Source organism: Enoplosus armatus, chromosome 7 (assembly GCF_043641665.1).
Source record: "Enoplosus armatus isolate fEnoArm2 chromosome 7, fEnoArm2.hap1, whole genome shotgun sequence".
Classification (NCBI taxonomy): domain Eukaryota; kingdom Metazoa; phylum Chordata; class Actinopteri; order Centrarchiformes; family Enoplosidae; genus Enoplosus; species Enoplosus armatus.
In genome coordinates this window covers 19136643-19151058 of record NC_092186.1, presented here as the reverse complement: position 1 = coordinate 19151058, position 14416 = coordinate 19136643, and the positions used below count along the sequence as shown (strand labels likewise).

General features: G+C 38.5%; 1 protein-coding gene across 1 annotated transcript; it reads left to right on the top strand.

Annotated features, from left to right (window-relative positions):
• il12rb1 (interleukin 12 receptor subunit beta 1) lies at positions 1-8773 on the top strand. The gene is made up of 15 exons (XM_070909627.1): positions 1-97; positions 709-832; positions 1273-1424; positions 1622-1764; positions 1900-1939; positions 2818-2943; positions 3456-3532; positions 3901-4129; positions 4226-4372; positions 5200-5298; positions 6084-6239; positions 6486-6641; positions 6752-6821; positions 7168-7243; positions 8441-8773. The coding sequence occupies exons 1-15, from the start codon at positions 1-3 to the stop codon at positions 8771-8773; spliced, it is 2025 nt and encodes a 674-aa protein (XP_070765728.1).
• Positions 8774-14416: the final 5643 nt, after the last annotated feature.

Genomic DNA, 14416 nt, shown 5'->3' with positions numbered 1-14416 from the left:
ATGATCCTTCCACTGTACCTCATGGAAACTTTGAAACACTGGCCTTCACTACATGGATATATTGTTATGTTTATGTTCCTTACAACGGTCAGCAAAGGTAAAAACCTGAAAACCCTTTGTCTTTTCTGTTTTTACTTCACTTAAGGGACCTTAAACCTTTCAGTTTACTATTAACCTCGTATCAAGACACACTGCAGAATAGTAATCAGACATATGAAAGTGAGAATTCTTTTGCAGTAAAAGTAAAACATCAGCCACAAAATGTTGGTTAGCTTATCGGCATCATGTGGTTTCCTCTAACAGATTGCATCCACTGTGTTGCTCTGTAATGTTTTACAAAAAGCATGTCTGTTTTCTCAGTTTTGAGCTTGACTTTGCTCAGCACAATGGGACAAAGGGGTTCAGTGCTTGGACTGATGGTCCAAATCTCTGACCTCGTCAAAATGACAAGTTTGATACAATGTGTAATGTATTGCACAGTGCTTCACAGTAGATCTAAAATAAAATGAATTAGAAAATGAAAAGACAGGTTTAAACTTTAAAAGTGGATTAGCAGCTAAAAAGGTTAAATAAAATAAGAACATTTCAGTCATTTTGCAGCATGGGTTTGTTGCTGAAGCTGTTTTCTCTAAAGAAACTATCTTTGTTTATTTCTGGAATGTGTTAAAAGTAATAAATGAGATCATTTTGAAATGTGTTACTCCTAAGGGTCGACATGTGAGGCTCCCTCCAGTCCTCAGTGCTTCAGAAGAAACACTGACGAGCCCATTTACACATGTGAATGGAGCATGAATACAAATGAGAGCGATGTGACATTTGACCTTTACTATGAGTGAGTATTGTTCTGTTTGAGCTGCAGTATTTTAAAATGGTGACATCTACTCAACCAACAAATTGTCCATGGTGGTTTTCTGTCGTTTGTTCTTTTTTTTGTATTTTGTGAATGTGTATTGCAGAAGCAAATACTAGGCACAGTGGCAGTCCTTGTCTCTAAACTTACCCCTCAACAGGCAGCGGTCTGCCTGCGTGTCCAAACTTTGTTCAAATCTACATAACTGTATTCTAAATTCTAGAGGAAATCCCAAAGTTACAAAAGATACCAATGGTAGGCGAATTTTAGGGAGATGTGTCTTAAATCATGCGATACAGTCTGAGAGAATACATGGAATAAGATTATTTTAAAGGAAAAGTTTTGGGAATAATGCTTATACGCTTTATATGCTTGATACCACTCTCACGTCTGTGTAGTAAATATACAGCTACAGCCGGGAGTGGAACTAAATTGGGGAGCTTCAAGGAGACATCGTGTCAGATCATGGAGGATCTGCTTATCATAGAACGTTCAGTTGACATTTGGGTGGAAGCTCGTGTGGGAACCTCCAGCTGCACGTCTACCAGAAGATCTGTTACACTCAAGCACACAGGTACTGGATGTTCCTCTCATTTCACCCAAGAACATGGAAGGTTAAAACACACTGTTGTCCTTTTTAAGCAACACATTGAACACAATGGTTCTCAGTTTTTACTGTAATGTTACTATCAATAAAGCACAGAAGTATATATGGCAAATAAATGTAAAAAGAACACATCGTACACAAAATATTTTGCTTTTCCTCAACAGTTAAGTATGAGGCACCACAAAACATTTCCATGTCCTGGTTAAACAACAACCTCAACTTAAGTTGGCCAGCAGCAGAGAAGCATCCAGCTTTAGCCGAGATCCGGTTCAGACGAAATGAACACCCCACAGAACCATGGGAGAACGTAAGGCACACTTTGTAACCAAATTTAGTGTGTCTGAAGCAGTTTTTCTACATTAATTAGCATATTTAACCTTTTGTCCATATTGCTGTTACAGAAATTAGCATATTTAACCTTTTGTCCATATTGCTGTTACAGAGATTAATAACAACAAATACCACAGATGAGACTCTTGAGTGTGAGTAGTATGTGTCTTATATCTTTGTAGTTCAAGTCTTTTGAATGGAAAGTTAATTCAACCTTGTTTCATGTTTCTTGTGGGTGATATACTTCTGTGCTTCTTTGGGATCCGCAGTATCTCTGAGACACACTGAAGGATCAAACCAGTGGTTTTTAGACTTGTTTCCTAACAGCTGTACATTAGCTCTACTAATGCTGAGACAGAAGTGGCTGTAAGCTATAAAGAATAAGGCTGGTGTTATTCTACATTTTTCTTATTGTCAACAAAACCCATGAAAAGACCAAAACCAACAGTGCGTTAGTCTATCTCTCAATACTTTCTGACTTCTCTACCTTGTCGGTGGCCCGTTCGATCCTACTTAACATAAACACGGACCACAAACATGTAGTTTCATTTATTCTTTAAAAAGCAGGGCACCGTAGTTCTTTGCAAACGTTACTCAAACTGGACAAAATAGTGCATTTGCTGGGGATTATTTTCAGCTGCGCCCTTATATGCGAAAATGAATATTTACGGCAGCAGGAGAGTGAATGTGAGATTATCTCAAAATAAACTGCAATGCTCCATTTCATTGTAATGAAGGAACATGTCAGTGTGGCTCACTGATGTGTTATTCAGATAACAATGGAGCTCTATGGTACTGAGGAATAAACTGTATCACTATTCACTGGTATAATAGTTGTTAACAGGTTCAATTATTTTTTGGCTTTGGTCTTTTCATGTGATTTTGTGACAACAGGAAGAACGTATACTATAAAACTTTAAACGCTCAACCCCAGAAGGCAGCAAAACGCTTTTCAGACACAGACTTTTCAGTCTGGCATTAAGTTATTCTTTGAATTTAAATGTCTCTGTTTTTCCTTTTATCTGAACAGACAGACAGGCCATTGTTGTGAATCTGCTGAAGCATTCAGCTTACCAGGTTCAAATCAGACATCAGTCCAAAGAGTCCATCAACCCACTGTGGAGCGGCTGGTCTCGAGTTGTGACTGTTCCTGCAGGTGAAGTCATAGATTTCATGGTGTATTGATTAACACTTTGGCCTTTAAGCCATTCTTCTGATTGAAATCACTTGTGTAAATAATTGTAAATGTTTAATCATTTTAAAGTTGCACTATAGGCCTAATGTGAAAAGTCCAAGTAATTTGCAAACCTGAATCACAAAGTGTCACTGCAACAGGGAAGAGCATCAAATCCCCGCTGACTGATATCTGTAACTCTCTCTCCCCTCTCTAAACGGTGGTTCCAGGTATGACTGAAATAGTCTGTGCACCCAGAGTCCCACCCCAACACTATTAATAACAGCATTATTTTACATTTCTGGGGTTTTAATTCCTCAAAAGTTATCCAGGTGCCTCGTTGCTGCTTTAGGAGATGGTAAACTGTGAACAGATGCAGCTTTTCTGAAAATGTTTAAGATTTGTTCCACTCTGAAACACTTTGTTGTTGTGAAAGTGAGACAAGGGGGCTCAAACTAGGTTTAATCCTCACTAATACTTTCTTTTTACTGCAGAACTGGAAGAAAAACCTGAAGTCACCATGACAACAGAACATGTCAATGGCGCTCGAAAGGTGACACTAACTTGGAAGGTAAGCCAGTGAAGGGAAACATGACACCAAAACACTCACACTCGTGGGTTTATATTAGAGCAACACACGTTTAATACGCTACAGCTCACTGCCTCAACGCACACAATTTATTTTATACATTTTATAAACAATTTGTTTGATCTTAAATTGCGTCAACAAGGAAGTCACCAAAATCTACAGGTGGATTTTGAATAATATCTAATATCATATAATATCTCCAAGTAAATTATGCATCCAGTATGAATATTTTGTACTTTAATTCAGATCGTTTCTTGAGAAATGTTGAATTGCACTGGAAGCAGCAGGCATAACTTGAAGAATTGAACGGTTTGCTGTGTTTGTCTGAACTGAGCTCTTCTTCTCTTCAGCCCATGCCACATGCAGCAGCAGTCACAGGAGTGACGTACAGCCTGAAGGACTCACAGTTTTCTCTTGGATGTCCCTGTAAGACAAGACGAGATGACATCGAAACGAATATATACACTACTTATGTCTCGTACTCTGCTGTCAACATCTCTGTTTTCGCCAGAAACGCAGCAGGGTATTCTCCTCCAGCAGTCATACAAGTACCGGCCGTACCTGCTGCAGATTTAAAAAGTAGGCCAGAGAGTGTGTGTGTTCTTGAGTGTGTCACATACCTTGTGTATTTATCATAGATCTTAAAGGCTGTTATTTCTGTTTCTGCCCCGGCAGATTGTGACAAAACGTTACTGGAAGAAAAATTCAAGAACACAACTTGCCTTGAGTTGTACGAGCTTCAAGATGGAAATTCAAGGCCAGAAAATGTGATCACTTTAACGGCAAAGGGGAAAAAAAAAAAAAAGAAGCAAATAAGAATGAGTAAGTTGCATTTACAGTTCTCAACCTCACAACTTCATCCCTGCAAAGCTAATCCTTGGCCTAATTTTGCACCTAATTTAATTGACGGTTTTAAAACATACAGGTGCAACAAACATGATGATACTGATAGACATTATCAGTATTATTCAATTTTTTTACCAGCATTACAAAGAAAAGAAAATAGGTCACATTGCAAACCTAAACCAAACGCAGTGGAAATTCCACACCAAACATCTGTTGGTCTCCTCTGCTGTTCATCAGGTGTTTGTGTCGTTAACTTTTATCTTGTCCATTTAAAGGTCCCATAATGTTGAAAGTGAGATCTCCATGTCTTGTTTGATTATAAAGCAGGTCTAGGTGCTGTATAAATACTGTGAAAGTATCAAAACGCTCAGTCCACGGAGAAATGCGCACAGCCCGTATTAAGAAACTGTGCCTTTAAACAAGCCTTCAGGACTTCTGTAAGGTTGTGATGTCACAACTATACAGTCACCGCACTCAGCCATGCCCCCCAGCAGGTCATCTGCTCAAGGCACAGTACCACCCACCAAGTGCAGGGACAAGCTCATCCACTTGCTCAGTCTGTTTAAGTTATTGGACCGCTCTGCTCAGGACTACTCTTCAAGTTTAAACAGCTTGTTTCAGACAAGGACTTATTTGATCTGTGAATCATGCAAAGCTACTCTAGTGGAATCCCAGAATAAAAATATAGTGCTGAAATGAGCATAATATGGGACCTTTAATGTTGTGACACACTTGTATTAGAATGTTTTTCTGTGTTAGGCAAATTATAAATCTGTTTAATTCTCTCTCTGTTTCTGTTACAGCTATGAAGGACTACATTCGCTACCTTTACTTTGAGCACAGATGTAATTATGGGAAACCACAGACAGTTAAAATGTGTCTCTTTTATAAAAAAGAGGGTGGTAAGTGTCTTTAAATTAACACACATTCATGTCCCCCTTGGGATGAATTAATAACTTTGGTGACCCCTTAACTTTACATATATCACCATCATTAGGTCAAAATGTGTAAAATACTTTGGTTCATGAAGAAATATGCTGCCTGCAGAACTAATGACATTCCCATCAGCCTCAGCTGTACTTTGTATTTAGTGCTAATTAGCAAATGTTAGCATGATAACAGGCTAAACTAAGATGGTGAACATGATAAATACCACCTGCTAAACATCAACATGTTAGCATTGTCATTGTGAGCATATTAGCCTGCTGATGTTTGCATTTAGCTCAAAGTACTGCTATGCCTAAGTACAGGTTAACTACTCTTAGTATTGTTCTACCCAGCTGTGCAGTAAAGCAAACATGAAAGACAAAATTATATTTAGTGTATTTATACTGTAGGAGATGCACCAATCCTACTGTTCTTTTCCCAATACAAAAACCTAAACTCGGGTATTGGCCAATAATGAGCTCCTCCTTTTCATTTCTAATTTAAAATCTGTACCTCTTATCTCACTGTGTGGAATGGATTTGGACCATTCTTCTACATGTATGTACTTTACATGAAGCTGACGAAGAAACAGTATTTGTCTTATGTTGCCAGTGCCCAGGGTATTTAATGAGATGAGTTATGGTGTTCACGCTGATATGACGTAGATCGGTGCATCAAGGTCATAGACCACAGCCAAGTTTGTCTCCACATACTGTAGAAGAAAAAATCTGTTAAAAATTGTTATTCTCTTTCTCTTCAGTTCCACTCAGAGAACCTCAGGACTTCATTGCTTTTAGTGAAAAACCCAGTTCTGCTTACCTGTCTTGGAAAGCGATTCCCTTTGTGGACCAGCAAGGTTTCCTCACACACTACATCCTCTGCAGCATGAAAATCAGCTCACAGGATGAGCCGAAAGGTGTGAAGTCACTGCTTTACTCTGTAGCTTTTTACAAAACGTTTTGTCGAACTGACAGAAAGAAACGTTTACTTTAATGAATGACTGTTTCTTTTTATTGCAAATGCCCAATATTTCACCAACTTTTGTTGCTTTTCAATGTCAAACTAACTTTCACTTACAGTATGTGAGAGAATGAAACAGCGACATATGTTTAACTGTTATGACACATTTCTGTACGTTTTTCCACATCTCTCATTATATCAGAGTGTCGTAACATGTCAGCCTCACTGATGAAACACCGTCTGGAAAACTTGACACCAGGAGCGAAATACAACATCAGCCTGGCTGGAGTGACACGAGTGGGTGAAGGGCCTAAAGCCACAGTAACCATCAACATAATGCCAGAGAAGACTGTGAATGGTATCAGACTCATAATCAACTCTCATGTTGAAACAGATTTTTTTTTTTGTAAATCAAACATGTGGGTGCTTACAAATGTTTCCCCGTCTTCGTTTTTTCCCCAACATTAGTGTGGTGGAGTCTCGGCTTGCTGTGTCTATTCTTTCTTATTTCAACAATGTGCACCTTTATCCTGAAGAGGTAGGTGACCCCTACTGTAAATATTCTACATTTTGAGGTAAAAGTATTAATAAACCAAACAAAATACAGTATGCATGTGGACTAAAAGCTCTGTCCCATCTGGTTCGCATTAAGACTAATGGTACTCTGTCTTTAAAGCCACTATATATACAATTGTTTAAGCAAGTTTTTACTTGCAGAAAAACTTAAAAACAATCTTGGTGAACATTAGTGCAGTCTGTGTGTTAGAGAATAGAATAAATGACATACATAGCAGCTTGTTTGGGTTGTCCGTGTTGCTGTTTTATCTGCAGTCTTTAGATCAGCTGTTCTTTTTTTAACAGTTATACTCTGTTCTAATGCTTAGAATGAAAAACAAGATCTTCCCTCCTGTGCCGACACCTGTTATTCAAGAGTTCACCTCTTATCCAATGAAGAGTCAGGTAAGAGACTTTACCAGGGATTTGCAGCTGTAACGCATGTGTGGCGTTTTTGCTCTTTCTGAAACCCTGGCAGCTGAACCTTTAGTCATTTATACACTGTGGAAGTTCACAAGTGCACAAAGTTGGGGTTTTAACCTTTTTGCTAATGACTTGCACTCTTTTCACACTGATATACAATACAAAAGAGAACAACTTTATTGTCCACAGTGGTGGGAATTTTTCTTTGACTTCAATCACAGCTTGTCAGTTAGTTAAAGCAAAGATGATTTATAACAGAAGATGACGCATTACAAGCTTTTTAACTCTGACCGCTGGTTCAGCACCAACAGAGAGAAGTGATATCGGTGTTGCCAGATCTCACGAGAGTGTGTTGTGTGAGACAGAGACAGGTCTCGAACAAAGTTAATTTTCTCCTGATTTGTCATTTTAGTGTCAGAATGTTTGGAAGTATATATACTTCAGTGAAGAATCAGTCATGATCTGTGCTCACGTTCACTTCTCCCATGGGTGTGAATAGACTCAGGACCTGCTGCTAGTCTTCGAAAGTGCTGCCAGTGGCAAAACCCACATGACACAGATACAGGAAATGACACTTAAGCTGTCCTGTCTCCTTTCTAAACTGTCTCAGGTTAAAGCATAAAACATTGAAGACATACAGCACTGAAGCAGGTAAAATGTAAAACATTAGCAGCTGGTGCGACTTGATGTGTTGCACGTATATGTATTTTTTTTGCAGGGACGTAGATGAAACGGAGGAAAGTCCCCAATGAATATGTTGAAAGACGATGTGAGAGAGCCACAAACGTTTAATTTGACCAGAAAGCAGAACTCTGATCAAAAAAGACACAGGAAACAGGGTGTACAGTAAATCAGTGTGTCAAATAACTCACCTCCATTGTACTGTGAAAACCGTGTAACGCCCCCATTTCTTCTGTAGTTATATGAAACCTTAATTCAGAGTACATTTATAAATTCATGACTGACAAGTCCAAGTGTTTATATTCATTTTTAAAACACTGTTTTCATGTGAAAATGACCTGCATCCACACATTTTTTTCCACGTTGTTTTTGTAGTGACCTCTGTACCTCTTTATGTACTTCTATACTATATATGGCAATCAAAGAGGACAGCTATGATTTACAGTGAAGTTTGGAATCATGAATCTTACTGCCCTCTGCTGATGTGACCTACAACAGGAGATGCTGGAGGGAAAGGAGGAGGTGGACGAGTTCACGCTGCACCAGCTACAACCAGAGTGCAAGTCTGTCCCTGAGGATGCAGAGGAGACCACTGTCCTCACAGGAGAGTGGGACGATGATGGCACTGACGAGGACGTGGAGAATGTGAGTTGCAATTCAAGGATGTCAGGAGGAACCAGTGATGAGCGTTTGAATCCCAGCTCTCCAGATCAGGCACTGAGGAGCTCCAGAGAAGGAGAAATGACAGATCTGGAACAGGTGGACAACGAGATCGGCATGCAGATATACAGAAATGGTTTGGTTTTTGATGTGAAGACAGACTCGCCTTAATATGGATTTAACTGAGGGTTTTACTGCCTCACAGCACAAAATTGCACAAACCTATCAAGGGTTGACATATTTGTTGGCTGTATTCAATCCAAATCTGGAGTTGCGGAGATTAGTGCAGGGTTGTGTGGCTCTGGAAAGGTCATCACTTCCATCTTCACAGTTGCTCAGCAAACAGTTGGATGCATGAAAGCATAGACAGTATGTACAAAAATGAAGCCAAAATATCCCGGATACGGCCGCAGCCATCTTGCGCAGGTGACGTCATTTGGAGGAAGAGTCTGCACAGTGGTGATCGGGGAGTGGCGTCCATACACCCACCTGACCCAACCACGAGCACACCACAGTCAATAACAGCTGTCAATCATGACATTTCACCCTCCTTTTGTAGCATCACATAACGAATTAAACCAAACTCATCAGAAAAATGAACACTTGAAACAACATCAGCATCATAATTCAATTCAGTTTTATTTATATAGCCAAACCACAACAAAAGTTATCTCATGACACTTTACATATAGAGCACATCTAGACCGTACTCTTTATAATATTATTTATAGAGACCCAACACTTCCCACCATGAGCAAGCACTAGTCATAAGAACTACCATCTTTGGGAAAAATGTATTTGACGTGTACTTTGGTCCATGTCCCAACATGGAGGGGGCTTATGACCTATACTGCAGCCAGCCACCAGGGGGCAATCGAGACATTTTGGCTTGTGGTCCATCTTTATATACAGTCTATATATATATTTATATACAGTCTGCTACAATGCTACAAGGTAAACAAGTGCCGCAGCCTAAACGCAAATTCAGATGAATGAGATTTCTGCCCTTTTCGCCACAACGCCTGATTTGGTGTGAATCCGGCCTCATACTAAAGACTGGATGAATGCTTTTCATGTTGTAATAGTTTCATCTTTTTGAACATATATTGTCATTTTGTAATAGTGAATGAAAAAGGATCTGCGGAATAATTTTGTCATGAGACAGTATTTGTTTAATTTTCATGTTGAATTTTGCCATCGACATTTTGACACCAGTATATGAAAGCAGAAGGGATAACCACCCTCAGGCTTTGTCAATGCACATTGTCATTAAACTGTGGATAGCAAATCCTGGTTCAGACTTTTATGCTTGTTCAGTAACTTTTAGCCAGTTTTCGCTTTACTGTAAAGACCCATTGTTGGTCAGTGTAAAATTAAACCTGAGGCTGCAAAAACTAAGAACCAGTGTATGTGATGGCTGAACAACACAAATGTGAGCCTGTCAAAAGCTGAACGTGTGACAGGAAGTGGTCACAAAAAACAGTGACCTTAAAAAAAGGTAGCTGATGCAAGGTGAAATGCCAGATTACTCATAACCAAAGACATTTCTGTGGTATTTTGATCTACTTTGTTTAAACTAGAACATGCCATGTTGCATTTTCCACCACACAGCTTGGTTCCTGTATCGTTTGGTTGTAGTCTGCTTGAGGAGAGTGAAATCAGCAAGGAAAAACCACATCAAGATTAAAATCATCTGTCCTGACCACAGACAGCAGGCTAACATCTGATTAACATAATGTGTGGTGAATTTAGGTATTTTTTTAGGTAAAAAAACAAAAAAAACAAAGGTTGTACATGATAATAGTGACATTGATTTCGATATTTGCTTAATTAATAAGTGTAGATTTTTTTATCTATATAATAAATGTGCTGTTTTAATACACTGAACACACTCTTAACTGCATAATTCATATATCTTCAAACCTTTAATTGATACATTTGTACCAGTTTCTCATTCTTTAAAAACAAATATCCATATCCTCATATGATCCTACCAGTGTTTTGGCTCTACAACAGACAAATTTACTCTCCTAAATTTCATTTTCTCTCATGCAAAGTGACACACAGCTTGTCTCAGTCTTGTGGTTTCAAAATAGAAATGTGGCCTTGTACTTTAAGAGACACTAAAAAATACAAGCTGCAGCCTTCAGGGTGGATTAAATCTGTGGTTTCCCATCTGTACTGTGACTCATTTCCACCAGAGGGCAGTGTCAGCTGCAGTTTTGAGTTGAGTTGAGGCAGAGTTCACTAAATTACAGAATTCCCTCTTCAGATAAAAGTTTAACATTTATATTCATGAAAATATCCACAGTTATTCAGTGTTGGCTTTGAATTTACATGTCATGCAAATGTACTAAAAATGTTTGGGACTCTTTTGCTCCCCATCAGAAAAGTTGCTGTTATCAATGGGATGTGGGAAAGTGGCTGTATAGAAATAAATATACTATCTGTAATTAGGGAGAGATATGCAAAGAAAAATGTCTATTGCATTTTAAATAATCCTCTGCTCTATATTTCAGAGCCTGCTTAAAATCGTTTGAAGTTGAAATCAGGAAGAAAGACATCACTCCAGCTGAGTCTGTGTATCCAATATGTCACAGTCTGAGGGTTTGTAAGCAGACAGCACTTTCTTGGCAGTCTTGGGTGCATTTAATTCACAATGAAAGCTGCAGGGAACTGCAGGGAGTTATTATTGGTGCTTGAGCCTCCAGTAGACTGGCCTCCACCTCAACCAGAGAAGGGGAAGCTTTTGGGGAGGGAAGATAGCAGCAGAGAGCAGCAGCAAGCAGCAAGTATCAGTACTAACTCATGAAATTGTGGCTGTTCCACAAAATGCTGGAGGAGTCGTCCTCTAGCAGGAATTTAAGTGGTTTGAACGGCTGTAAAATGTTAGCGTGATTATCAAACTAAATTAACATTTTGTTTTCACTTCATTTTCTATTTGAATCCTGCAAAATGTAGACATGAAAGGGAAAGGTATGTATTATCTGCAAATCATGACTCAGTGTGTGATAACTATTCAGGATTGGTTGGAAAGGCAAGAAAAACACCTGCTGTTCTTTGTTTGGATGGAAAAGAACATATTAGCTGTAACGGTTCATTATGCCTCAGGGAATATGACTGTATCTGTCAGCAAAAATATTAGTCACATTGTCACGAAGAGGAGGAAGTTCACTAATCAGTGCAGAGACCCAACAGAAGCATTTTGTCATATCACTACACTGCAAAATGGGCATTTTGTGTTTGTTTTTTTTCAGGTGGGGGCTTGTGGGTAAAGGTTTTTATTGTAGCTGAAGTGTGTTGTGACGGAGTCCAAACTGGAACATTTAAAAGCCTTTGGAATGAATTTGGAGTTGATTGGAAAAACAGGTGTAACTAAAAACATTGTTAACCGCTGCATTGCATTGCATTCATTACTGAGATACAGGCCATCAGTTATGTTATTAGTTCCACCTGTGCTTTTCCAGCTCTGACAAGTCAAAATGTGTGCTGTGAGGAAATAAGAGCCCTCTGACGCTAGCACACCAAATCTAGCAAGATTAATGTTTGCAAGATTCATTCAGACAAAATGGACATTTTGACAGGGAAGAAAAGAAAAACAGGTAATGATCATCACGCAAACAAGCTATAAAGGCTAGAAAGTATGAATCACTCATACTTTCATACTTCAGGTGACCATGTGAGCTCTCTCTGAAAACTAAGAATATTTAAGGACACTGAGGGGAAAATTGGCTCTGAGCAAATGACATGACTTCTGAAACTTTTCCATTTTTAGATTCAGATCAGAGCTTGCTGCTCTCTCTGCTGATGTCAAGTGGAAAACAGGATCTGTGTCAACCTCACAGCAACAGGTCGACAGCACAGCGGTGTGTGATTATTAACACATACAAGTGTTATTTCCAGAACACTCTGGTTTCAACCCGAAAAGTTTTGAGGAAATGCGGTTTGTTTGAACTGTTCATCTAATGACTTACTTCAATTTGTCACCAACTGGCAGCTAATAAGCATGCAACAATCTATTAATTTATCTTATTTGTACCAAGGACCATGTACAATACTAAACATAAATATTGTATCAGAGTTAGCACAATTAAAACATACGCACTGACGGATTCTTCACTAAACAAACTAGAAAAACAGGACATTACATATAAACTTACACACGGTGTACATCACACAAACCTACCATGTCAGCTGTCAGTGTTGGTTAGACTAATAATAATGAGGAAAAACATTTACAAATTAAACTTTATGTAGTAATAGACAAAGAATCTGCCAGCATTAATCAAATTTGGTTGTTATTTATCAAGTAAAAAAGATGGATGTGTCTCAGTGAAATGGGTTGTGGACTCAAATGAACCAGGACCCTCAAGGGCTCCTGAGAAAAATGTGAGGGGTCACAAGATGATTACAGGGATAACATGATTCTTAAATGTTTAAAAAGGGAGAAAATATAAATTTTTGCTACACAAATGTGTGTTTATTTTTTAATAGTTGTTTTTTCTAATGAAATATTGATTTCTTTCACAACTTCAGGCCCCTCAAAATTCTTCAAATAAAACAACGTGAGAGGGAAAACTCACTCATTAGTTGAACTGTTTGTCTTGTCTGCATTCATCATTTAAATGTTGCTGTTACAAGATGCAACAGCTCATAGCACAGTTATGGAAATGTTTGGTTTGTTTATGAGAAACCACGGTATAATAGAGGTGGGTGTTATGTTGTGCAAAGTGCAAATACATTATTTGCTTGTGACCGTGCAACAGGCAGCAGCAAACATGCTCACTAACAAACGACAATGAAGTCCAACTTCAAGTGGGAAATAGAAACAGTTCGCTTTATCCTTCAAACATTGAGCAGACACATGAGATATTTCTGTTTTATTCTGCAAAATTGATAGTGTAACAAAAAGAGCTTATTTTGCTTATCGTTACTTCACTTGATGTTTGGCCTTCACTGTGCAGAATGATGTATATACATCTCCGAGTTTGACTAGGAGGCTGTTTTTAAGCCAATCATGGTCTAGTGCACTTTATACACTACACTATATACAACAAACACATAAAGGATCCCAAGCAACATCTGTGGAAACAAACATTCAGAGTTAAAAGTTTTATGTTTCAACTGGAGTATTACTTAACTATAATGTAATATTTTCACAAGGCAATGTTATATTGTTGCTCACAGCAAAGCAATATTAAACTACCTGATTTTTTCAAGGGAGTTTTGTTACTTTCTCCCTCTATGAGAAAGGGAAAAATTGGGGATAACATTCTCTCAAAAATGAGATGTCGGCTCATACTGACTCATTCCTCCCATTCCCTATGCATTGTGTGTGTACTGTGTTGCTTTTATGTACTATTATGTACTATACTGCACATGGCAGCTTCATTATATTTTGCCTCAAGTGCAAGAAACCCACCAGTATTTCCTTGGTACCACCTAACCTGCTGTGTGTCAGTTAGTTTGTGGTATGTTCATTAAACACAGCTTTGTTGAGGAATATGCATCAGGTAAACATAATATCAACTGAAATAACAAGTAATCTTTGTGTAGTGGTGCATGTTACCAAACAATTTTACAATTAATAAAATGATCACAAACTAACCTGGACTGGGGCCCTCCTTTGCCCAGTTGGTAATCCTACCTGATCTGTGATTGCGTAAGATTTTGTAACTTACATAACATTTTGTTTCTATTGTCTATAAGAAATATCAAAATTGATGACTTTTCTGGGGGTTTACCCTCCAACATGCCTAGGCTGTGAGAGAAAGTGGCTGGCCACTCATTTAGTTAGCTCTCTGTCTTTCTCTT